The 26,062-nt window shown below is 39.1% G+C and overlaps 1 protein-coding gene across 1 annotated transcript in view; it reads left to right on the plus strand.

The window, feature by feature from the left end:
* Positions 1-26,062, plus strand: part of Dcbld1 (discoidin, CUB and LCCL domain containing 1) — a 63,828-nt gene that overhangs the window by 15,867 nt on the left and 21,899 nt on the right. Inside the window, exons 4-7 of the mRNA XM_042694950.1 lie at positions 6,400-6,612; positions 19,767-19,901; positions 21,710-21,761; positions 25,427-25,499. Coding sequence (XP_042550884.1) covers positions 6,400-6,612; positions 19,767-19,901; positions 21,710-21,761; positions 25,427-25,499 — 473 coding nt within the window. The remainder of the gene's footprint in view (positions 1-6,399; positions 6,613-19,766; positions 19,902-21,709; positions 21,762-25,426; positions 25,500-26,062) is intronic.

Here is a 26,062-nt window from a genome sequence, read left to right on the forward strand (position 1 = left end):
ATTTTATTATTGTTAAGGTTTAATTTCTTTTTGTACTATCATCATGCAGCTTTTGTAAACGTCAGCACTTTCCTGTACCTTCGCCTCTTTCTGCTGTCTTTTTTTTTTTTGGCAGTACTGTAGAGCAGTACTCAGAGCCCTGTGCTGGCTGGACAGACACTCTAATGCTGGCATATACCCCCTCCCCTTTGTGGGAATGGTCAAATATGAGTTAGGGTTTTACATCCTACCAAGGTGTTTGTGGACCACACAATCTTCTTGCCATAGTGGGAATTACAGACTTGTACCACCATGCCTAGCTTCTTCCACTGATATGGTGTCTTCTAGACTTTTCTGCTCAGGCTAGTTTGGAACCATGTTCCTTGCAGTCTTAGCCTTATATGAACTAGGATTGCAGGTATAATCCTACCCACTAGTACTTGATCTGCTAAATATTTTAAGGTATATCCTAGACCTCATGTTATTTTAGCCATAAATAAGTAGACATCTAAAAAAAGAGACATTCTCTTATATAACCTAAATACCACTATCGAAACTATTAAAATTAGTAATAATTCCTGGATATTATTTACTACAACAATTAATTTTAGAAGGTTTTATGAGGCTAGTTTTTCAAATCAATATAAATAAAGTTCACTTTGTTATTTGGATTTTTCTGTAATAGGATCTCACTATTATAACCCAGGCTGGCCTTGAACTCTCAGTCCTCTGCCTCTGCGGTGTATCATACTTGGTTTATGATAGCCGTTAAGCCCCCCCACACCCCCCCTTTCTCTCTTTCTCTGTTTTGTACAGGTCCTGGGGCTTGAACTCTGGGCTCTGCCCCTGAACTTGTTTGCTCAGGGTTAGTACTCTACCACTTGAGACACAGCTCTGCTTCCTTAAGTTTCTCTTAAGCTAAAACACTTCTGTATGTGCCTCTTCATACAATTTATTATGGAGAAAGCTATATCAGTTGCAGCAAACAGCCTAGGTTCACAATGACATCCTCCTGGTGTTACTAAACCTGAACCTCTATCTTTTGCTATCCCTGTAGACTGGGTGAGTTTCAAAGTAAATTGTTTTCAATTCTTCTATTTTGCCTTGCCTACTCATTGATGCATAAGGCATATGTCATCATGCTCTATGAGTTTAGATGATGGCAAGCCTCATTCCTCCATTTTAGAAATTCTTCCTCAGTCTTCTACTCAATCATTACCCATCACTGACCACAGCCAGTCATTTATATCATACTAGAGAAGTTTGGTTTTTAAAAATCTTTAAATAGGGTAGCTCACTCCTGTAATCCTAGCTACTTAGGAGTCTGAGATCTGAGGATCATGGTTCAAAGCCAGCCCAGGCAGAAAAGTCCAGTGAGACTCTGATCTCCAATAAACCACTAGAAAACTGGAAGTGGCGCTGTGGCTCAAGAGGTAGAGCGCTCACCTTGAGCTGAAGAGTGCAGGGACAGTGCCCAGGCCCAGAGTTCAAGCCCCACAACCGACCAAAAAAAAAAAATCTTTAAGTATTTGTACAAAGGAGTTGACCATTTAAAAAAGCAGTTTATGAAGTTGCTGTGTGGGGGGGTGGGGATGGGCGTGGGGGATGGGTTGGTTGTAGAGCTTGGACACTCTCCCTGAGCTTTTCTGCTCAAGGCTAGTGCTCTACCATTTTGAGCCATAGCATCACTCTGGTTTTCTGGTGGATAATCAGAGATAAGAATCTCATGGACTTTGCTGCCCTGCCTGTCTTTGAACTACAATCCTCAGATCTCAGCCTCCTGTGTAGCTAGGATAACAGTTGTGCAAGGGTACTGTGAAAGCATCTAAAGAGATGGTTAGATTGCGAAGTTCTTCAGGTGGCTTTTAAAATTAAACACAAGTACACATGTAATAAAAATAAATGCAAAGTTAAAAAAGGTTTTAAAAATTCCACAGTTGAAATAGGCTATGTGTCTTGTAAGTAGGGACTGGAGGAGGAAAATAGGTAAGAATGAAGGAAGGTGTGACATTTTAAGAAGCATTGTACTCATAATCTGACTTATGGGATTATAGCCCCTTTGTAAAACTCCTAAATAACAACAATTAAAAAAAAAACCCTCTTATATTAGAGCACCTGAGAATTGCACCTTAAGAACCAGCAGCCTTTTTGTTGTTGTTGTTGTTTTTGGGAGGGTCTGGTTGTGGACCTGAACTCTGGGCCTGGGCGCTGTCCCTCAGCTCTTCAGCTCAAGGCTAGCACTCTACCACGTGAGTCACAGTGCCACTTCCGGCTTTTTTCTTTTTTGCTTTATGTGGTGCTGAGGAATCGAACCCAGGGCCTCAAGCATGCAAGGCAAGCGCTCTACCACTGAGCCACCTTCCCAGCCCGAGAACCAGCAGCCTTAAGAAAAGTCAATATATGTTTTATTTTCTCATCTGCAAACTGGAGTATATATTATTAGGCCATCACACACAGAACATCTCATCCTCCTTAGTAAATGTGAACATCTTAGATAATAGATTTGGTACAGACATTTTGGAATAAGATTGACCTTTATTTCTTTTATTCTATACAAGTCTTTTTAGTGAAAACTTGTACAAATGCTTCATTTAATTAAAACATTTGATAGAAGAAAATACAGGATAACTCCCAAATAGTATAGAAAAGTATAAAATAGAAAATAAAAGGCCCAGCCAAGCGCCAGTGGCTCACACCTGTAATCCTAGCTACTCAGGAGGTTGAGATCTGAGGATCACCGTTCAAAGCCAGCCCAGGCAGGAAACTCCGTGAGACTCTTATCTTCAATAAACCACTAGAAAACCGGAAGTTCCACTGTGGCTCAAGTGGTAGAGCACTCGCCTTGAGCTGAAGAGCTGAGGGATAGTGCCCAAGCCAAGTTCAAGCCCCATGACCACACAAAAAAAAAAAAAAAAGAAGAAAGAAAAGGCCCTTCCTTCACTTTCATCCTCAACCAGCAAAACTTCACTAGACTGACAGGTTTTTAGATTTTTTTTTCCTTTTTACCTTCATTTTAAACAAATTTGTTCTGCTTTTAAAATTATACTTAGTTAGTTCTGGTCCTGGGACTTAAAACTCAGGGCCTAGGCACTGTCTCTTAACTTTTTTGCTCAAGGAAGGTACTTTCCCACTTCTACAGCTCTACTTCTGTTTTTGTTTTGCATTGGAGAAAAGAATCTCATGGACTTTCCTCCCCATAATCTTCAGATCTCAGCCTCCTGGGAAGTTTGGATTATAGGTATGAGCCATAGATGCCCTGCTTAAACTTTTGATTTTGAGATTATTTTAGATCAAATGCAATTATACAAACTAATGGAGAGTGATGTTGTATGCTCTCCTTATTTTTCTAAATGAAAACATCTTGCCAAGTCTCACAGTGAGTGTGCTGACTTGACACACAGGAGAGGGAACCTGACCTGATCGGGCTTGGAGGAAGACACGAAAGAATGTATGTCTTCTTCCTTGTCTGGGCTTCTCAATTAGAGCGTCTGGTGGGGAGAGTTGGGCCACGTGAATGTCAGGACGAGGTCATGGGAATAGGGACTCCCTATTGTTCAGCTGCATACATCTGTCTTAGTCACTCTGTGATACCACAGGCATTGTCTCTTTCTAGCAGGTTTTCTTTCCCCTGCCTTGGTATCGTTCTACCTTTGAAGTTATCAAGACTGTAGAGGAACAATGTAGTTAATATTCACAGGTAAATTTATGATATTAGTCCTTGCTACAGCAAACTTCATAAATAGTCTACTTTCATAGGCAAGAAGGAGGTTACAACTTTGGAAAAAGAGTTTGCTTTTAATAAATTGGGATGCTACTGTTCCTTTGTGATTGAGAGTGTTTTGTTCTGAAATTTTCTTAGAGAGGCACAGATACCCAGGTAAGGTAATGATGGGAAAGTCAAAAGGCACAACTGCCAGCATCCCAGCAGGACATATTTCCTCCCTGGCGTTAGAATAGATGTGATTGGAAGGAAGTGTCATTGCAGAATAGGATAAAAATGGCATACTGGGATTTTCCTTTGTCATGACACTTACTTTTTAAAAAATGAAATTTAGAATACACTAATTACAAGTACGTTGATTCACATAAGTGCTTCTCATTTTCTGTTCCATTTCTTTGTCCCCCTTCCTTGGCTTTTTGAGACAAGGTCTTGCAATACAACCCAGGATAGTCTGGAATTCCTAATACTTCTCGTTCAACCTCCCAAGTCCTGGGATTACAGGCATGTAACCCCACACCTACACAGTTGTGGTTTATTTAAATTTTTCTTTCTTTCTTTCTTTCTTTTTTTTTGCATGTGATCAAGGCTGCCTGTTTTAAAATTTTTATTACTAAGTAATTATACAAAGAGGTCACGATTCCATTAGTTAGGTTATAAGTGACTTGACCAGTGTCTCTTTTCTTACTGAAGGAGATTTGCAAAAAACTAAGAAAGGAGGTGTTCAGATGCTCATTCATGCGGGATTTTGGTAATTTAGAGAGGTTTAGTGCATGTTTATGTGCATGCTTGCTTGTTTCTGTACAAGTTGCTCTATCAGGATTCTCAGAATCAGTCCTGCAACAGTGAGACAGGTCATAGGGATCAAAGGTGTTTGTCTGCTTTCACAGAATGGCCTTGAGAGAATGCCCACTCGTGTGATTGTCATGTCTTTCAGTTTTCAAGAAGAACCATAAAGCCTTTAAAGGCAAGGAGGTAATTCACACTTTAAACCAATTCACACTTTAAACCAATACCCTGTGCTTTTGCCCAATATGCCTCTGTCTGATTTTCATTTGACAGTGCCATTGTCCTTACTGGTAACTGTCCAAGAGACAGGAATTTAGATTTACGTGGAACCTTCACCCAGACCTACTGTGTCTCTGGGTTTATCCTCTTGTCTGTGGTAGCCCCAGTCTTCAATCACCCAACATCTCTGTGGATTATTTTTTCTCCTCTCCTCTTCTCCTGTGTGACTAGCTAATACCTGAGCAGTTGTTGATTTTATCAGTTTCCTTGTTTTCTTTCCTTTCCTTCCCATTTTAACACCCCCCATTAGTTAAGCCCATGACTGTTGTAATAAGATTTTCCCTCCATTCTAGTTCCTGGGGCATTAGCAGCCTGCTTGCTTATCTAATTCTTTTATTCTCTCCCTATTCAGAAATTTCTATGGGGCTTTATTGTCTACTATGTGACTTCCACAAATTCTGCATAGATCACAAGGTTTTTCTAGTAGCTTTAGCTGTTTCTCTAATGATTTCTCCTGGCATTTTTCAACCCATTTCTCCAGTAAGACCAAGTCTACTTCCTTTATTGTGCCCCTGGCAGTAACTGTGTGAGTCTTGTAAAATTTCTGGATAAAGGGCAAATCCTTTCCCTAGGGCTTGTTTCCAGGGCTAGAATAGATTCAGATGTTGCATAACCTATTTCATTTTTGTTCTCTTACATTTGTGCTAGAAGCCTTGGATCAGGAAGGAAGTAGGATAAAGGAAGACCCCAATGAGTCCTTCTCTAGCTAGAAAAGAATTCGGGAAGGCTGAGGGCTGCCATAGGCTCTTCAGAGTTTCAGTTAAGACTTCTCCAGGATACACAGAAGCCTTTATATGGAGAGACCTTCTTCAACAGATTTCTGCTTTCCCAGGAAAAAAAATTGTATGTGAAGGTATACCAACCACAGGAAAACATACTCTCTGTATTTCTCCTCCATGTTCCCTTGTCATTTTGTTTCAGCTTCTTGATTTAGTACACAGCACCTAGAATTACAGTTATGTAAATTTGTAACTATCTCTCACTGAGACACCTCTTGCTACTTTTATGTTATTCTTTTATATTTTAGTTTATTAGACAGTTAATTTACTATGTCTGGTGTGTGGTAAGCACTTAATATGGTAGATCCTTGATGATTTCTAGTGATATATCATGAGAATGAGGAACCTACAACTCTGTGATTGTCATTAATTGATCCTTAGTTTCTGCCCCCAACTAAATGAGTTGTACCCAAACTTAAGTCCTCTCAGCATAAACCCAAGACTCTACCATGAGGATTTTGTATACAGGAGTTTATTCATTATTACATGTCAGAAGTAAGTAATATTATTTTCTCTGTTGCAAATTATCCTATGACATTGATTTTGCAAGTAGTGTGACAAATGTTGGATGAGTAGATGGAAAGATGACTGGAAGAACTAGTATAATTGAATGCTATGTTCCCTAAGGGCTTTGCATTCCATAACAGTATCTGAAACATTTGAGCAACAATGTTTAGAAGATTAAATTGAGAAACGTGAGACAAAATAACCTAAAACAACAGATAATGTTTAACAAATTAATCTTTCTCTCCAAGAACAGCATACAATCCATGCACTTGAAGATTGCTTAGATGCTCTCAATACTTGGTAAGAATTAATTGCATTTACAACTTCCCTCCTTTTTTTCTTTACCAGGTGACGGCTGTGGGCACATAGTGACCTCTCAGGACAGTGGCACGATGACATCTAAGAATTATCCAGGGACTTATCCCAATCACACTGTTTGTGAAAAGACTATCACAGTCCCAAAGGGGAAGAGTCTGATTCTGAGGTTGGGAGATGTGAATATTGAATCCCAGAGCTGCGCTTCTAACTATCTTCTCTTCACCAGCTCCTTGGAGAAATATGGTAAGAAAAGAGATGTGAGCAGTAATGTAACCTGTCAGCAGGTTACATTGGAGATATGAGGAGGAGGGCAAGTGAGGTGTTAGTTAATACTTCAGGCTGGGAAGACAAGAAGAGAAACTTGCTTTGAGTGATGAGACATTTGCTTCCTAAGCTGAAACAGTGCAGGAAACCCCAGGCCACATTAGATGTCAGCTTTGTGTGTGTCTCAGAGGCTCTGAGTTTCAGTGTCATGGAGAAGAGAACTAGAGAGGTGTGACATTTGGCTAAAGTATCTACAGTTCATTCATTTATGTGACCCATGTCTATTGAATAGTGACCGTGTGTTTCAGATACTCTGTGAATGACTGGGATACAGGCACAAACAAAACCTCCTTCATGGGGCTTAGACCTGAGGGCAGAGGAAGACAGGAAAGAAGCGGATATGATTGTGAGAAAGAAAAATAAGGGAAAATGAGGCATCCTCGGGTGACATGGAGCCTGTTTCGATTCTGTTGGTGCGCCCTCCAATACAGTGGTGTAGAAGGCCTCTCCAAAAAGGGTGCATTTGAGCAGAGACCAGACAGCAGTAAGGGAATGAACTCTGCAGGTTGTGAGTGGGGCCCAAGTTTTCTGGTAAAGGGACAGCAAGCACAAAAAAGCCTTGGAAATTTAGCTCTCATGTTTTGAAGTATGCTGTTTGTACCTGGGAGCCAGAAATCACCACAACAGTGACTCTTTGGTTCTAAGCTCCAAGAAATATCTCGGAGTGGCACAACTGGAAAACGCAGGTGAAATTCTAGATATAACTTCTTTTGAGTTTAGAGATTTTCCAAAATTCTCTCTACATCAACTCCAAATATGATACAAGCTTTATATAACCTCCCACCACTGACCACAAGCAGTACAGGCAGTTTCTCAAATATAATCAGATGGCTGTCCTGCTTACTGACGCCAGGGTCTAGAAGCCCAGAACAGCCCTAGGACAATTCAGAGAACTTAACTTACCTAATCCCAATGAAGAAAAAAAAAATAAGATATTTTTGATTGTTTGCTTGCCTGTTTTTGTTTTGTAGTTGTTGTGTTTTTGAGATAGGGTCTTTATAGTTCAGGCTGCCTCAAACTCTCTAATCTCCTATCTCAGCCTGCTGAGTGCTAGCATATATTGGCACGAACAACTAGACATGACTCAATGTTTAAGATTTTTTTTAATCCCTGGGAATATTGCATCTCTTTTATTTTTTATTTTTTTGCTCAAGGCTGGCACTCTACCACTTGACCCACACTTCCACTTCCTATTATGTCTATTTTTTAAACCAAAAAATTATTGTTGTCTATTAATAGTACAAAGTGAGAGGTTTTGTGGAAGTATTTTCTGTTATTTTCTGTTGTGTGTATTTTAATGATTATGGAATTACTCTGTCAGGGTCAAGGTGGTGTTTTTCATATGGTTGGTTGCAATTTTTTAAACTAGATTTGGTTTAAATAGGAAAAATGACACCTAAGGGATGCTTAAGACTCCTGGATGTACTTGCTGTTAAGTTACCTCTGATAAACAAATGTATGTTAACTTAGAAGGACATCTAAGCTAGGAGATTTCATTCAGGTTACAAGGAAGGGACCAAGTATTAGAATGCGAGTGAAGCCAGTGCTATACCACCAGAAATGGCTTTTCCACCCTGTCAGGAGAAGCATCCACCCTGCTTTGAAGATGGGCATTTAATTCTACCTGCTCACTGTGCAGTGGAGGAATCAGAGCAGCTAAAACAAGGAACACAAGTGGCTTGTCTCCACCCAGCATTTTCTAGCAATTTCCAGTTATGCAAAAAGGAAGAAAAGAATGGAATTAAGGACATATCTCAAATTGGGTTTCAGGATGGCTTTAGCTGCTTCAGACTTCTGTCCTCTACATAAAGTTCTTGCATTTTCAAGATTTGGACTCCTGTTTTGGGGGGTTGGGGTTTTTGTTGTTGTTGTTCGTTTTTTTAACCAGATCTCACTATGTGGTCTAGGCAGACTGGCTTCAAACTTGCTTTGTCAGCCTCCCAAGTGCTAAAATTACAGGCATGCACTACCATACCATGGTTAAAATTTGGACTTCTCACTAGGTAATTGGTAATGAATTACGATTCATTTTTAGCAATGAAGTCAACTAAATTTTTATTTCTCTTCAAAGTTTATTTATATAAAGTTATGCTTACGTTCTAATAGAATCCATGGTCATAGAAATGAACACATTCATTGTCTATTATATACCTCGCACGCACTTGACCCCTTTTGGTTTTCTAAAATCCCCACATCAACATTGGAGAAAATATTAATTTGTTTTTGTAGATAAATGGGGATACAATGAGATCAGTAAACATGCCTAGCTGGCTCACACGCTAGCTAGTTCAAGGTGAGGTTCTTCATGACTCCCAAGACTCCTATTTCAGTTGCTCTTTCCTTCCAGCTCCAATACCCAGAGAAAGCCATTGAATTACCACCTTCTTAGGTTGGCCAGTTCTTTATTATGTTATGTAGCAATTTTTGCGTAGAACAGAAGGAGTAAGTAGTGTTTTTAGTAGGGGATGTTATTAAGATAAAATATTTAAAGATGCTCAAGAGTCTCTCGTTTGTGTCTTTTAAGGATTTCCTTTGATTGGAAGCAATAACCAAACCTGTACTTTAACTGAATTAAAGTAGTTTCCTGGTCAGTTTGAACTTCCCCAAGTGGAGAAGGCAGAAGTCCTTTGTCTGCCTGTGATTTCAGTTCAGGGAGTGAGCAGTTCTATGAGCTGGCTGCTGTCCAGCCCTTGGGGAAGGGAGAGAGGGGGAAGGGAGGCTTCTCTGTAGTCATGTGGCCACAGGATCTGTAAGGTGGTGGCGGTTGGACCCCTAATGCCAGTGGAGGATCCAGGAATCCACAGCTACTTAGAGAATGCCCACTGACATGGAGCACCTCCTGTAATTCTAACAGTTGGGGGTGGGGTTCAGACAGCTGAGTTTTCATTAACCAGCTAATTGTTACAACTCACAGAGCAAAAGTCTTTAAGACTCAAAGCTCACAGCATTTTGAATGTCAAGTTCATGTTTTGGAAAAGATTAGTGTTTTCTGGCAAGTGTTTGCAAGCTTTGCCACGAGTGGCCATACTTGAAATGTGGTTACATTAATCCCTGTGACTATGCCAAGTGGCCCAGTATCTATCCATCATTGTATAGTTAAGTAGTAGTTGTTTATCCCCCTGCCAATTTTAAGAGTTTGGTGTATATACTCGGGGAATTTTGAAAATTCACATTCTTGTTAACAAAATGAATATAGAATTACTCAGACATGCACTTGATCTCAGTAGTATGAAATAGCCTGCTGAGCCAGACACAGGTGGCCTAACTACCCAGGAGGCTGAGATCTAAGGATGTTGGTTTGAAGCCAGCATGGGCAGGAAAGTATATGAGACTTTTATCTCCACTAAATTACCAGCCCTGGGTTTATTGTCCTTCTGTTTGCTGTGTATTACAACTATGGCTGACTTTTTGGATTCAAATACTGAGAAGGATATTAAGAAACTGAAAATACATTCAATCTCTTTAAGGACAAAAAAAAAGTTATTGAAACCCAGTGTTAGCGCCTCATGCCTATAATCCTACTTACTCAGGAGACTGAGATCCAGAGGACACAAAAGTTCTCAAGAAGTCACCAAAATGACCAACAAAGGCTAGAGATGTGGTTGAAGTGATAGAGTTCCAGCTGAGTAAGCAAGCCTTGCAAGTATGCTGAATTTAAGCCCTGTGCTTCCATACTAGAAGAAAATGAAAATAAAAGTCATTAAAGATACTTTTAAACATCAATTTGACTTAAAAATATATTTATTATTACTGTAAAGGTAATGTATAGTGGGGTGGTGGTTACATAAGCCACATAAAGAATACATTTCTTTTTGAACAATGTCACCCAAATATATTAAGAAAATTTAGGTACATCATTTATACACTGAGATCCTATATGTTATTATCATGGCAAAATTGCTGTAGATACACTTTGCTTAGCAGACATTGTTTTTACTATAACTAAGGGAGTTCTGGTTTCTTATTTAAGACGTCAAAGTAATTGAGATTCCCTTCAAAAGAAACAGCATTGTCCCCTTTTTTAGGTCAGCCAGGAAGCATTGAGTTGCCATACCCTCTCAGCCTCCTTTAACCGAGGGTAGTTCTATCAGTCTGTCTTCATCTTCTGCACAGTTTAAAGCTGCTCAGTTATTTTGTTACAAGGTCTGTCAGTTTAGGTTTGTTTTATGTTCCTTTGTTCTATGATGCATTTTGGTCCAACAATACTATCATAAAAATAATCGTAAAAGATTTGCTTATAGTAATCTTCAACATCAGAAATTTTGAAGTCATATAGGTACTCCCAGAGTGGAAATGAAATCTGCATTACATTTTCTTTGCCTGCATTTTCAGTTTTATCAGGTGGCCTGTTTTTTTGTGCATTTCAAAGATGCAACGTTTTAAGTTGTTTCAAGCTATAGTATCTTTCCTTACCAATTCTTTGCTGTCAAGCAGATAAAAGTAATGGGAGACTTTGAATAGACTCAAATGGAAGGTGATACCTTCTTTTCAGAAGATAATTACGATAAATCAGTTCATCTATGTTTGGTCACATAGAGAAACTTGATGAAGGTTATCAAGGCTGTTCTCTTATCCCCAATTTATCCCCAACTTCTGCTCCCTGTCTCCCTCCCTCCAGTTCCCAGTCCAGGGGACTTTTTAATGTCTGACAACTCCAAACTCCTTCCTCTATGTTCATCCTCACTTTCTTTTAGACTTTCAGCACAATACCAATTTCAGGTTAAGATTTTGTGGGGAGTGAATATTAAGAGTGTTTTGCTTTTTTTTTTTATTATTATTTTTTTTGCCCATGCTAGCCTTGAACTCACAATCCTTCTGCCTCAGTTTCCCAAGTGCTATGAGTACAGGCATGTATCCCCACACCTTGGGTACCTTTTATTCATCCTTTATCTGCTGAGGCATAGTTTAGTTTTATGGTTGCAGATGTGCAGATGCTCAGTCAATATTTAGCCAATCAGATTGCATGTTGCTTCATTTTTAGCAAACGTAATAGAAAAATCTGGATTCTTACAAAAGATAAAGTAACATAGCATTGTTCATGCTATATAGGGAGATTAATCATAAGGCTTTTCTATCTATAGCTATCTTTTCTGCATTTAATGACACAATTCCATACAATTTTAGGAAAAGGCTATGAAATGGAGCAGAAGTTCTTGTGACTGAGCACTCATCTGTGTACAATGCACTTGGCTCAGTACCTGACTTACAAATTCTTTTTACCCCCTCAATAGTTCTGTGTGATAGATCCTATTACTAGCCACTGCACACAAGGAAACTGAAGCTCAAAGAGGTCAAGTAACTAGCTTAAGATCACTTAGCAAGATTTAAGATTCAAGTGGGCCATTTGACTCCATAGATCCTGCTTTTAATTAAGCACTGCACCATCCTGATTCAGTGTGGTGAAAGTTATCTGATCTCTTGGTGTGAGAATAAATTGTAGCTCTTGTTTGTCTGTTGGTTGCTGGGAAAAAAAAAATAAGAAACTTCTCTGGACTTCCTTCCAGGGATATCCTGATAATAAAATGGACTCTGAGAAATCACTTGTTTATAGAGTACTGGTATAAATTGAAAGTTTAAAAATGCTTTCTTATGAAAATACTATGAGGATGTAGAGTAGTCAGTGGTAGAATGATTTGCTAAATGATTTGCACTGTAGGAAAATCAGGAAGTTCCAGAATTGTTCTCCTACATTTCCTGTACCTCCTCCACCTTCAGATTTTATCCATCATTGTCTGTGACTTAGAAGTACAGTGATATGGGAAAAGTAGGAAATAAGAATGAATTTTGATTCATAATCACAACAGTTTCCTGAATATTTTTAAATGATACCTATCTGACATACTGCAATAGGATTTAATCATTATGCCTCTTGATTAATTTTAAGTCTTTTTCTTCTTCTTCTTTTTGATCAGTCATGGGGCCTGAACTCTGGGCCTGGGTGCTGTTTCTCAGCTCTTCAGCTCAAGGCTAGCACTCTACCACATGAGCCACAGTGCCACTTCCGGCTTTTTCTGCTTATGTGGTGCTGAGGAATCGAACCCAGGGCCTCATGCATGCAAGACAAGCACTCTACCTCTGAGCCACCTTCCCAGCTCCTAATTTTAAGTCTTAAAGGGAGAAAATCACAAGATCCAGAGGCTAGGTTTTGCAAAGAGTTTATGTCACTCAGACATAAACTTCAAAGGTAGTATCCACCAGAATGTTCCACTCTAAGTATTTCATTAACATAAGCATAGGTCTTCAGAAGAAAAACTATTAGCTTTCTCTTCCTTTCTCCCAAATACTTCCCTAGAGAACACTGTGATTGTTTCAATAATTGTCACCCTTTGTTAAGGAGAGAAGTAATGGTTTGGGTCGTTGTGTTGCTGGGTCTGGAGGTACTTCTTACCCTGGGTCACCAGCTGGGAGGAAAGCCACACCTTTGTCTAGGAATCAGCTTGGTTCATTTATCATCTGTCACACAGATTTTTGTCTGGGAACCAGAGACCAAAATCCTCCAGGGCTACCACTTACATTGCTGCGTGACTATGGTTTTAATGGCACGTTCTGGAGTATCCTTTTTTGATGCTAATTTTCTTCCTTTTCAAGGAAAATGGCCCTGAAAGTTCTTTAATTTTATACAATGACTCTACTGCAATTAGCAAGCCAGGACAAACATTGCAATTTGACTGCAGAGAAAAACCAGATGGAAATGGGCCCAAATGTAATGGCATTTGTAGCTTCCCCATTCTTGGGGATTGTTTCATCGAATCCCTAAGCATAAAGCTGACACCTGGGTACATTTCTGGCAGCCGATACTGTGCCATGTGGCTGGTACTGCACAGCATTTTCAAGAAGGGTCCTTGAGGCACATTTTTACCTGTTATGAGAAATTGCAATCAAGTTTCTGGAGGAAATCAATATGGTTAATGAGGGGTTTAGGACATTTTCATTGTTCTTTTAATTACTTGCTAAGCCTCTCAGGAGTTAGGTTTTCATTTGATGTTTCTGTGTTCAGTTGTTCTTTTTATTTTATTATTTTTTTTTAAGCCACTGGCAGTGTGGTTATGGAGGTGGAGGGGTTTCTCTGCTTTGCTTTTTTAGTGTTATTCAGAATAACAGTTTTTAAACAAGTCCCTTTCCCAGATGAAAGGATAATTTAGTTTCATTGGCTTCCAAGATCAAAACCATGTACCTACCTGAAATGAAGCGGGAATTGTCTTAGCTAGACTTTAATGTCAGAGTCCTGGGCAGTCTGTGGAGAATGGAGAAGCACCATAAATAGCTACAAAGAGTTTGTCAGAGAATCAAGAGGATTCTTGACTTGGCTAGGAGAAGGCAGTTTATTTCTCCTTCTAGGACAGCTCTTTTAGTCATGCATGGGAAAATAAAGGATTCCCCTGTTCAGCTGCTTGATGGAACAGTAGCCCCAAATGGACTGTTTTGGGAGGACCTGGCTACTGTACTCAAAGGAAGTGGCTCCTATGGTTCCTGGGTCTTTATTCCTTTTGTCCAAGGAAGCAGTTGATTGTGTGCTAAATGTTGTCTCATGCCTGGTGCCAAATGCCACAACATGTTCCTTTGGTGTCACTGAATGTCTTCCCACGATCTGAGGTGCCAGCTACATTCCATAAAAGGTTAAAGTATTTCTTCTTTCTTAACTTTTTTTCTGCCTAGCTAATGAACTTCTTGCCTCAGTCCAGTGGGAATTTGTGACTGCAAAGTAAGACAGAACCTGACTCCCAAGGATGTAGATGAGGGAATGTGGGAAGTTAGATAACACAGTCTTGGTGCCTCAAAACATGCAGCGAACGTTTATGAAAAGTGTGAGCTCTCCATCTAGAGAAGGGATGGAGTTCTTTCTAACTTTGAATTGAGACAGATTTGCCCATGCAGAAACATTGCTTGGTCCAGTGAATCTAATCTTTGTCAGCATTAGGTGTCACCAAGCATTACTTAGGTTTCCAATGAAATGTATCCTCATTAATGTTTAAGTATACTATTAGACTTCCTAAAAGCCAAGATAGAAGGTTCTGACAGGGAAGCATAGACAGGAAGTGTCACATATCAGGTGTGTGTTCTGAGAAATGGTCTTTAAATACTTTGCCATTGAGTGAAGCCCAGTTTGGCATCTTGATCATAATGGGACTTAAGAAAGTGTTGCCAATGTGACATAGCATACTATCTTACAGTAAACATGTTTTGTGTATAAATAAAAGAAATGATCAAAAATAAAAATGTAATGTAGTAAACTAGTGACACAGGCATACATTATTAAAGATTATGTTCTGTACATAAATGTATGTGCTGTATTTTCATACTGCTGACTTGTAGGAAATTTATTCATACTAGCACCACCACAACACATGAGTGCTATGACATTATCGTTTTTATTGAATGAGACCATTGGAATGATTACAACGCATTATTGATCAGAATGTATGCAATTCATGACTTTGTATCATTTTGTGAAGAAAAGATATCACCCTCAAAGGAATCTGGCTGAAGCACCGCTTAGGACAACACCAGGGTCTTTCAGTGGTTTCCCAGTAATTATTTTTCCCTCTTACTTCCAGTTGCATTATTCTTTTTTTTTTTTTTTTTTTACCCCTTTTCCCTTTTAACTCTGGGAATGTAGTTATTAACTTGCAGTCAATGAAAAGGAGTCTGCATTTATCAAGTCTCAAGACAGGTGATAATTTGTGTGTTTTGCCCCAGGCAATACCACAGCCAGCGCTCTACTTCTGTCCCCACCCCAGGCTAGGGCTTCTTCCTGCTGGAGTGACTTTTAAGAATGACACATACAGGGGGGAGGGCATACGCCATTCCCTCCGTTACAGTTTTGCACCATACTGGTAAGAGTGTAAGATTCTTACAGACAGATTACCGTCTGGAATGCAAGAGTAATTAAAGGTGAATGTGTTTACCCTTTTTTTTCCCCTTTGAACTTCTTCCATAAGTATTTACATGTCTATTTTAACTTCAGGAAGATGAAGATTTACTGCATTTATGTCTAGGGAATAAAATATATTGCACAATTTCATGTGATGATATGCAGTCTTATCAATAAGTATACTTTTTTCTATTTTTCTTTTTTCTCACTCTCTTTCTTTCTCTCCTTTTTTTGTGCTAGTACTAGGTCTTGAACTCTGGGCCAAGGCACTATCCCTTAGGAAGGCATTATCTCAAGTTGGAGCTCTACTACTTATGAACACAGCTTTTGCTGGTAATTGTATCTGATCCTCAGATTTCAGCCTCCTGAGTAGCTTGGATTACAGGTGTGAGCCACGATTCCCTGGCACATATCCTTTTAACTCTTCCATAAAATTAAGACAAAGTCTCACTGGTTATCAATTTAAACTTTCTTGCCTCAGTTTTTATCTGAGCCCACTGGAATACTATATAGAAAATGAGACAGAGACTAGTATAAATATGATTTGAAGAGGAGCAAGTGGACAAATATAGAAGTGGGTAATTCTGAGTAGAAAATATTTTAATGTATTAATAGCCAACAAGTGATGAGTTATTTCAGTTTTATCCTTTTGTTTCTATAGCAAGTATCTTCACTTTCCTTATCTGTGCAAAGAGCAGAAAAAGGCATGTCAAACACAGGAAAAGCATAACAATCTGACATTAAGACTTGCAGAAATGCTTCTGATTATGAAGAAAAAGATTTCATCTGAATTGTTTATCCACACTACTTACAGGCATTACTAAGATTGAAAAGATTTCATATTATCCATTAAACCAGTTACTCATATCTTCACATCTGGCTTCTTGACATCTCTATGGTATTTTAAAGTGACAAAATTTTATTTATTTATTTGTTTGTTTATTTATTTAATTTATGCCAGTTTTGGCTTGAACTCAGGGCCTGGGCGCTCTCCCTGAGTGCTCTACCACTTGAGCCACAACTCCACATCTGGCTTTTTTGGTGCTTAATTGGATATAAAAGTCTCATGGACTTTCCTACTTGGCCTGGCTTCAAACTGCAGTCCTCAGATCTCAACCTCCTGAGTAGGATTACAGATGTGATCCAACTCTTCCTGGATAATTTTAAATATTTTGTGTATCTTTTTATTTGGGTGTGGCTTTTATAAACTGTTGAAGTAGAAAACATTTCAATTCAGTTGAAGCAATATTCAGAAAGCAAAGGCTACAGAGTACCATACAATCTGCGAGAGACAAATAAATGTATGGATATTAAACTTTCTTGCCTCACAGAACAAAGACATTTGTGTAATTTGTTTTTCTTTTTGGTGATCACAAGGTTTGAACTTGGGGCCTGAGCGCCATTCCTGAGCTCTTTTTTGCTCAAGGTTAGTGCTCTACCACTTTGAGCTACAGCTCCACTTCCTGTTTTCTGGTGGTTAATTGGAGATAGGAGTCTTACAGGCTTTCCTGCCTGAGCTGGTTTTGATCCTCAAATCTCAGCCTCCTGGGTAGCTAGGATCACAGGTGTGAGCCACCAGTACCTGGCTCATTGTTTGTTTTTACATGTATTAAGTCCTATTTAATGAGCACTTATTGCTCTCAATTTGTGCTACATGTACTATTCTAAGTAATTTGCAAATATTATTAGCTCATTCAAGTAATTATGTATAATGTGGTTTCAAAAGAGAGAAGGTATACTATAGGTTATACTATATAAGTTATACTATATAGATTATACTATATTTTAGTAATAGGAGGCAACAGAGGTTTGAGAATGAGCACTTGGTACTTCTTACTGTCACATCTTTGGAATCTGAAACCTGGACAAAGATAAATTCTTCCTACCAGGAGAGCAGTGCTTAGTTGGGTTCATGATCTTCTCCTGAGTAATATACAGTTTGATTTTTTTAAAGTGGGTTCTTGTTAGTATAGCTAAGTTTTATTCATACTGAGCTGCAATGGTCTTTTCTTCCTCCTCCTCTTTCCTTTTGCCGGTTACTGTTATTTTTGCTTTTGACCATCTCCAACCTGTTTGTAGAGAAGTTGATGAAGAATACTGCTCTCTAAACATACTCGTGATGAGATTATGGTACAAACATCCAGACTTTTACTTGAGTGGTCTAAGGAAATGTTTTTATTGTTTAAACTTAGGGCTTCACATACTTGATAGGCCCATGCTTCACCATGTAAGCCATACCAACAGCCCTTTTGGCTTCAGTTATTTTTGAGATAAGGTCTTACATTTCTTTCCAGGACCAGTCTCAGACAACAGCCCACCTGCTTACATGTCCTGCTTAGCTTGGACAACATGTGTATACTCTCATACCAACTTAATGATTGAGATGAGGGTCTTGCTATTGCTGTTTTGGGGGAAGGGTCAGGGGGATTGGCCTTGAACCTCAGCCACTTTTTTTTTAAAAGCTCTAAATCAAAATTCACCCTTTAAAAGTTTATTGAGATTTCTATCACTTTTCAAGCAACTTTCTCTTGAAGCCATGTTATTTTATTTAATTTTTGGGGGGGGGGTCTGGTCGTGGGGCTTGAACTCTGGGCCTGGGCGCTGTCCCCCAGCTCTTCACCTCAAGGCTAGCGCTCTACCACTTGAGCCACAGTGCCACTTCTGGCTTTTTTTCTTTTTGCTTATGTGGTGCTGAGGAATTGAACCCAGGGCCTCATGCATGCAAGGCAAACGCTGTACCACTGAGCCACCTTCCCAGCCCCGCCACGTTATTTTATACTCTTTTTTTTTTTTTTTTTTGGTCGGTTGTGGGGCTTGAACTCTGGGCTTGGGCGCTGTCCATGCGCTCTTCAGCTCAAGGCGAACACTCTACCGCTTAAGCCAAAGCACCACTTCTGGTTTTCTAGTGGTTTATTGGAGGTCTCATGGAGTTTCCTGCCCGGGCTGGCTTTGAACCTCGATCCTCAGATCTCAGCCTCCTGAGTAGCTAGGATTACAGGCGTGAGCCACCAGCACCAGCTTTACTTTATACTCTTTTTTTTTTTTTTTTGGTCCGATCGTGAGGCCTGAACTCTGGGCTTAGGTGCTGTCCCTCAGCTCTTCAGCTCAAGGCTAGCACTCTACCACTTGAGCCACAGCGCCACTTCTGGCTTTTTTTTTCTTTTTGCTTATGTGGTGCTGAGGAATCAAACCTAGGGCCTGATGCATGCAAGGCAAGTGCTCTACCACTGAGCCACCTTCCCAGCCCTATTTTATACTCTGAACTGCAAGATAAAGTTTCTTTTACACATTCAAATATATTATGTGGGTTCAGCGGCAGTTAGTATAAGTAAAGGAAGCACGCTGTATATGAGACTTGTACCTAAGGCAATATTTTCATTCTTGACTTCCTTCTACTTCACATTTTTTTGAGCAAATTTATTTATTTATGTGTTTATTTTTAACTTTTTTTGCCAGTCCTGGGGCTTGAAATCTGGGCCTAGGTGCAGTCTCCAAGCTTCTTTTGCTCTACTGCTTGAACCACAGCTCAAGAGTTGTGAGATTAAAGTCTCATGGGATTTCCTGCCTGGACTGGCTTTGAACCATGATCCTCACATCTCAGCTTCCTGAGTAGCTAGGATTACAAGTATGAGCCACTAGCACCCAGAGGTAGTTTTTTAATTTAATTAATTTGCTTCATTTTTTTATAAAGGTGATAAACACGGGACTTACTTACAATTATATGCATCAGGTAATGAGTACATTTCATTTTGTAGTGTTCTCTGTTTCTTTACTGTCTTCCAGTACCTCCCTCACATCTCCACCCATGAGTTGTACAGTTTGAGAAAATTTAAAAAGGACATTACTATATCTTTTTTGTGATAAAATTTTCTGTACTACCTAATCTATTTGACCTTTGCAAGTTAGTCTTCTCTTTCCAAGATCAGAGCCTAACTCTTCTGTTGTTCATACATAATCAACTAGCTCCAATCTATTGTTTATCTAGACTAAGCCACGCCTCGCCTCCATCTTGATTTGCAGTCCAACAACAGATCAGTCATAAATTATTAGGTGCAGTGTCAAGCAAAATCCTAGATGGAGAAGGATTAGTCTTATTTATATATTTGTTTATATATATGGTAAGCATGAACTCTCAGGAAAAACATTGCCACCTAACAATTCTTTGTGTTGATATAAATTTTGAAGTGTGCTTTGTTTCTAGGTCCATATTGTGGAAGTATGACCGTTCCCAAGGAACTCAGGCTGAATACAAATGAAGTAACTGTTCGCTTTGAGAGTGGATCCCACATTTCTGGTCGGGGCTTTTTACTCACCTATACCAGCAGCGACCATCCAGGTATAGAATTGACCCAGTTCATCACACCCTATATGCCTAAGAATTTTTCTTGCTACTTATCACTCTGTAAACAGAAGTGTGATCTTAGATACAAAATTAAGATTCGAAAGGAAGAACAGTTTGTTTATAATAATTAAGCCTGAATGGAATTGTTTTGTGGCACATGGTAGATGGATCGGCTGACCTGTATCAGGTAGTCCTGTGTAGCCCACCTTTGGAGCTTTGCTTCTGAATTTTCCAAGGCCTGGCGGCCTCAGAAGCTGTTCCCTAGCCTCTTTCCTTGCTCAAGGAACCAATCTTTTCTCCAGTGAAAAGCTCCATCTCTACCCTACACTTATGCCAAAGCCCTAGCGTGGGAGCCATGCCCATCCCAACACAATGAGGAAGTCTCAGCTACGTGGCCTCCTGACCATAGATAGAGCTGAAAGGGAATATGAACAGTGACAGCCAAGGAAAGTGCAGCCTCTTGTCCTGGCCTCCTGAACTCCAGACTCATGGACATTCAACCCACTCCATATCTGTCGAGGGTCACAGAGATGTCCAAATTAGTGCTGCCAGTCCCATGGAGGCAGAAATAGTGTAGGAAATGGCTGAGTCATTCATTTCCTTCGTAGCCAATCATATGTGATTGGCCAAATGGCCCGTGTTTGCCATACATTGTTTTAAGGTTTATTGAAAGTGTTCCTGAAGAACTATTACATCAACATCAACAGTACAGTTTTGTTGATGTTTTTTGGGGGGTCGGTTATGGGGCTTGAACTCTGGGCCTGGGCGCTGTCCCTCAGCTCTTCAGCTCAAGATGAGCACTCTACCACTTGAGCCGCAGCACCACTTCTGGTTTTCTGGTGGTTTTTATTGGAGATAAGAGTCTCACGGACTTTCCTGCCTGGGCTGGCTCTGAACTGTGATCCTTAGACCTCAGCCTCCTGAGTAGCTAGGATTACAGGCACCCGGCAACAGTATTTAGGGAACTGCAGTAGGTTTTATCTTCAGTAGGTTTCTTTTGCTGTTGTTGTTGTTGCTTTTGACTGTTCTAGGGCTTAAATACTGGTCCTAGGTGCTGTCCCTGAACTTCCTTTTGCTCATGGCTAACACTCTACCAGTTGAGACACAGTGCTGCCACTTCTGGCTTCTTCTGTGATTAATTGCAGATAAGAATCTCATGGACTTTTCTGCCTGGGCTGTTTCAAACTGCAATCTTCAGATCTCAGACTCCTGACTAGCTAAGATTACAGATGTGAGCTACCAGCACCTGGCTATATGCATCGATTTTCATAACAACTTAGCTTCCCCATTCCTGAATGCTGTAAATTCAGTTTTATAAATTACTGCAGAAAACCCCCATCTTTTGGTCCTGATTGATCAAGGCTGATAAGTTATTGGTGTTGGATAAACATTTGTTCTGTACCATTGGATGCCACTGGCTTAGTTGTTGAGTGAAAACATTTCTGAGAGCCTTCTGTATTGTGTTGGGCTTCTGAGAGCCTACCACAGAGCTTATATACACAATCTTTGTAGTATGTAGCAGGCAGTTAACTAATGTTGATTTTTTTTGTTGGAAATAGAATCTCTTATTATTAACTAGATAATAACATTGAAAACCTATACCTGGTGATAGAAAAGTTGGAAAAAGGAGCTGATTAAATACTAGAGACAGTGTTTTCAGGTTTTATTTCAAATAGAACAACTCAGTTAACTAGAAAATGAACAAATGCTTAAAATTGTCTTTTTATTTAGGAAATATTTAAAGCATGAGAACTCTAGTCTCTGCTCAGTTTGTTAATTGCAATTATCTTTATTTGTGACAGATTTAATAACCTGCTTGGAAAGAGGTAGCCATTATTTGAAGACTAAATTCAGGTAAATATAGTTATCAGTCATATTGTTAAACATTTTGTTTTCCTTAACATGAAACTAAATAAAGCCCCCAATTAGTTCTTAAATTGGTGTGTGTGTGTGTGTGTGTGTGTGTGTGTGTGTATGTTTTAAAGAAAAACATTTATGTTGCTGGATGCTGGTGGCTTAATCCTATAATCTTAGCTTCTCACGAGGTTGAGAACTGAGGACCCCAACTCAATGCTAGCCTGGTCAGGAAAGTCTTTGAAACTCACCTCCAATTAACTACCAAAAAGCCAGAAGTAAAGCTCAGTAGACTTGAGCTGAAAAAGCTCAGAGATAGTACACAAGTGCTGAGTTCAAGCCCAAGAACTGGCAAAAACAAAACTAAACAAAACCCCAAACAAAAATAAAACATTCATGTTGTCACTAAGGAGGAATATTTGAAATGGTGTCTTATACAACAGAAGTCAGCACGTTTTTGTCAAGGACCAGATAATAAATGTTTTAGGTTTTACAAGCCCTAAGTCTCCATTGCATTGAATTATGCTATTGTAGTAAAGAAGCAAATATACATACATAATATGAAAATAAACAACTGTGGCTGTGTTACAGTAAAACTTTATTGATAAAAACAAGTTGCAGGTTGAATTTGATCCTCAGACCTCTGAATTTTACTCTATACCAATAGCCCCTAATTGAGTTCATCTTCCTGGCCTATATTTGGGAGTGACTTTTGTAATTCTTTCTTGGGGTAGTGGTAATGTGAATTTATTTTGTCTTTCATCCTAAAGAAAAATCTATTGAGAATAAGGAGACAAAAATTGTCATCTCAGCTTCACTTTAATTCAAAAATATACTTAGCTCTTTGACACATATTTTCTCATCTCCAAAGTAAAATAGAATAGGATTAGCAAACTTTGGCACTATTGATACTTTGGGTTGGGTAATTCTTGATCATGTAGTACTATCCTAAACACAGTTGGACTTTTAAGGGCAACCCTGCTTTCTTATTCTCTAGATCTCTGTTGTGATAGCCAAGAATATCTTTAGTCATTAACAAAATGTCTTCTGGTAGGCAAAAACTCGATTTGAGAACCATTAGTCTAGAGATACTATAACTGCCAGTAACTCTTTACAATGCTTTCTTAGTGGCAGTACAGTTCTCCACACAAGTAGCTCATATGAAAGTTCCAACATGCTTACTAGGTGAACTCTGTTATATCCTGAAAACATGGGCCAGAATGGTGAAAACACTTATCGAAAGCTGTATACCTAATATGTGTGCATCAGACTGTACAGCCCATGGGCTTAACTGCCTCAGACATTTGCACATTCTGAATGTGATTCTTTAGGGTTCAGTGTTAGCTAATATTAAGTCTAGTTTTAAAAATGAGTAAAAATTAAATGTTGCCTTGTAAAGTTACTGTTCATCCTAGTACATGCATATACACCAGCATTCTCTAAAGTTTCACCAGGTAGACCTGTGCAGTTCCAGGGCCTTTGGGTATGAATAGTCATTTTTTTTGTTCTTCTGAAGATAGGGGATATACTTGTGCTTCCTTGGTGGCTTTATGGTGCAGGTCATCTAGGCTGTAGCTCAGTCTTTAATTTTTATTGTGTGGCTACTAATATAGTCCACAATACATCTTCTATAATTCTGGAACATGCTCTAAAAGCCTTTGTAACTCATATAGTAGCAATACTTGATTAATGTGACTTTACATTCAATTGGCAGTGGAATTGGACTAGATTAACATGTGGCTATTTGATCTCTGTATATTTTCTTTAATGCAATTATGCATCCTTCTGACAGAACTATTACTGTTGTTGATTAATGTGTGCAGACTCGGTGGCAAGGTCCTACATTATTGGCACTGGCCATTTTCTTTTACTGAAATTCAATACAATCTTAATTCTGACGAAGAGAATTATCTCTGAGGAATTATAAGCCTGCAATAGACTACCCCATTATGTTTATTTGTTAAATCCTTGGTTGCTGCTGCAATCCTGAGACTCCAAAGATCACTAGGAAAGAATTATTTGGATAATTATTTGGGGTAATTAGCTGTTTTTATCATATAATTTGCTAAGTCAGCAAGAGGAAACTAAAAGGAAATGAAATTTAAAATAAAGACTAATTGTGGAATCAGTTTGGTCTAGGACATTGTTTTTAAACAAACTGAGTAACCATCATAAAGTAGTATATACAGAAACAAAGGCACATGGCTTTCTTCAGAGCAATCCATCTTATAGCACTTTAGATTTCTGTATGTGTTTTTAATAGATATAAGTAGCTGGCCCCCATATCTTATTAATATATTGATATATTGATGCTTGAAGTAACCAGCAGTGAAGAAGTGGAATGGCAGAGCAAACTTACACAATAGCAGAGACATACAGCTAGCTGGGTAGTAGCCTGGCCACCTGACCCCAATGCTCAGATCCTTCAACTATACCACGCTCTTTTTTTTTTTTTTTGATTAAATAGAACATATGATTAATTTTGCCTTTTTTTAACTTTTAAAAATGTGGCTACTAAAATATTTGAATTTACCTATGTGATTTCCATTATATTCATTGATAGCATAGAGAATGGAGATGTTGCAGTGTGTGTAAACACAGGAAGTGAAAGCTTCTCCCACTCCTACTCCCAGAGAGAATCCAGGGATATTCTTTATTCTTTTTATTTTGTTGATTTGTTGAAAGCAAGGTATCTCCCTATGTAGCCCAGTCTAGCTTTAAACTTGATCTACCTGCCTGAGCCTCCTAAGTGCTGGGATTACAGCTGTTTATCACCAAACCTCATTAGGAGTATTCTTTTAAACCATAAACACAAAAATTATTTTCATATTTGAATAATTATTGTTGTAAAAATTAAATCATATTGTATAGATGAAATTTTCCCTTTACCTTAAAAAAAAGTATCTTAGACATCTTACAATCAAAGTGTATGATATAGCTCATTGTTTAACAGAATTTATGGTGAGTCTTTATATACAGCAAGCAATCACTGTGTTAATTTGCCTCCAGATTAACATTTTAGGTCAGTCTGTGTTTTCACAAATCAGTTTTCTGGTTTGTTATTATAGCAATATAACCCTACAATTCTATGGTGTAGGGAAAATACTTCTTTGGTTTCGTTTTGTTGTTGTTGGTTATGGGGCTTGAATTTAGGTCTGGGTGCTATGCCTGAAGGGTTTTTTTTCCCCCTAAAGGCCAGCACTCTACTACTTGAGCCACAGCTCCACTTCCAGCTTTTTGGTGGTTAACTGGAGATAAAAATCTCATGGACTGGGCTGGGAAGGTGGCTCAATGATAGAGCGCTTGCCTTGCATGCTTGAGGCCCTGGGTTTGATTCCTTAGCACCACATAAGCAAAAAGAAAAAAGCCGGAAATGGCGCTGTGGCTCAAGTGGTAGAGCGCTAGCCTTGAGCTGAAGAGCTGAGGGACAGCACCCAGGCCTAGAGTTCAGGCCCACGATCGGACCCCCCCCACCCCCGACCCCCCAAAAAAATCTCATGGACTTTCCTGCCCTGGCTGGCTTCAAAGTTCAGTCCTCAGATCCTGAGTAGCATGGATTATAAGCATGAGCCATTGATACCTGGATCAAGAAAATATTTTTTAAGTTGACGTGTAGTTTAATTTGTTCTTAGTTCAATAGAATTAAATAAAATATTTTTTTTCAGCAAATTCTGCCCAGCTGGTTGTAAAGACATAGCAGGAGACATTTCTGGGAACACGGTAGATGGCTACAGAGATGTAAGTAATTGGCAGTAAAAGCTGTAAAGGAACTTAAAAGGTGTTAAGTGTTGCTTGCTTGCCTAAATTCTTTTACACAGGCAATGAAATGAAATAATGCATATAAATACCATGTTTATCTATCCATTCAGTTTTGTCGCTAGCATTTCTAGTTAAGCATTTGTAAATGAGATGATGAGAAACAAAAAGAAGCCCTTTTTAACAACTAGGAGTATCTTCATCTTATTGTATGAGTCAAGTTTCTGTTACTGTAACAAATAGCTGAGCCAAATCTATTTAAAAAGGGTTTAATTTGTCTCACAGTTTTGGAGATTCCAGTTCATGAGCACTTAATTGGTCCTGTTGTTTTGGGGCCTGTGGTAGATCGTAGGGGAGCACATTGTGGAGCAAGATGCAACTGTGCAGCCTAAAGAGAGAAAAGGGAATGGCTCCACAAACCCTTTGGAGGGCTCAACCCAGTGCCTTAACTTCTTCCCATTAGGCCCCACCTTTTAAAAGTGCTGCAATACCCCTTTTAAAAGTAGTGCCACAGGCTGGTCATCAAGCCTTTGACACATGGGCCC

Source organism: Dipodomys spectabilis, unplaced genomic scaffold, assembly GCF_019054845.1.
Source record: "Dipodomys spectabilis isolate Male_0828 unplaced genomic scaffold, ASM1905484v1 ptg000001l, whole genome shotgun sequence".
In the NCBI taxonomy this organism is placed as follows: domain Eukaryota; kingdom Metazoa; phylum Chordata; class Mammalia; order Rodentia; family Heteromyidae; genus Dipodomys; species Dipodomys spectabilis.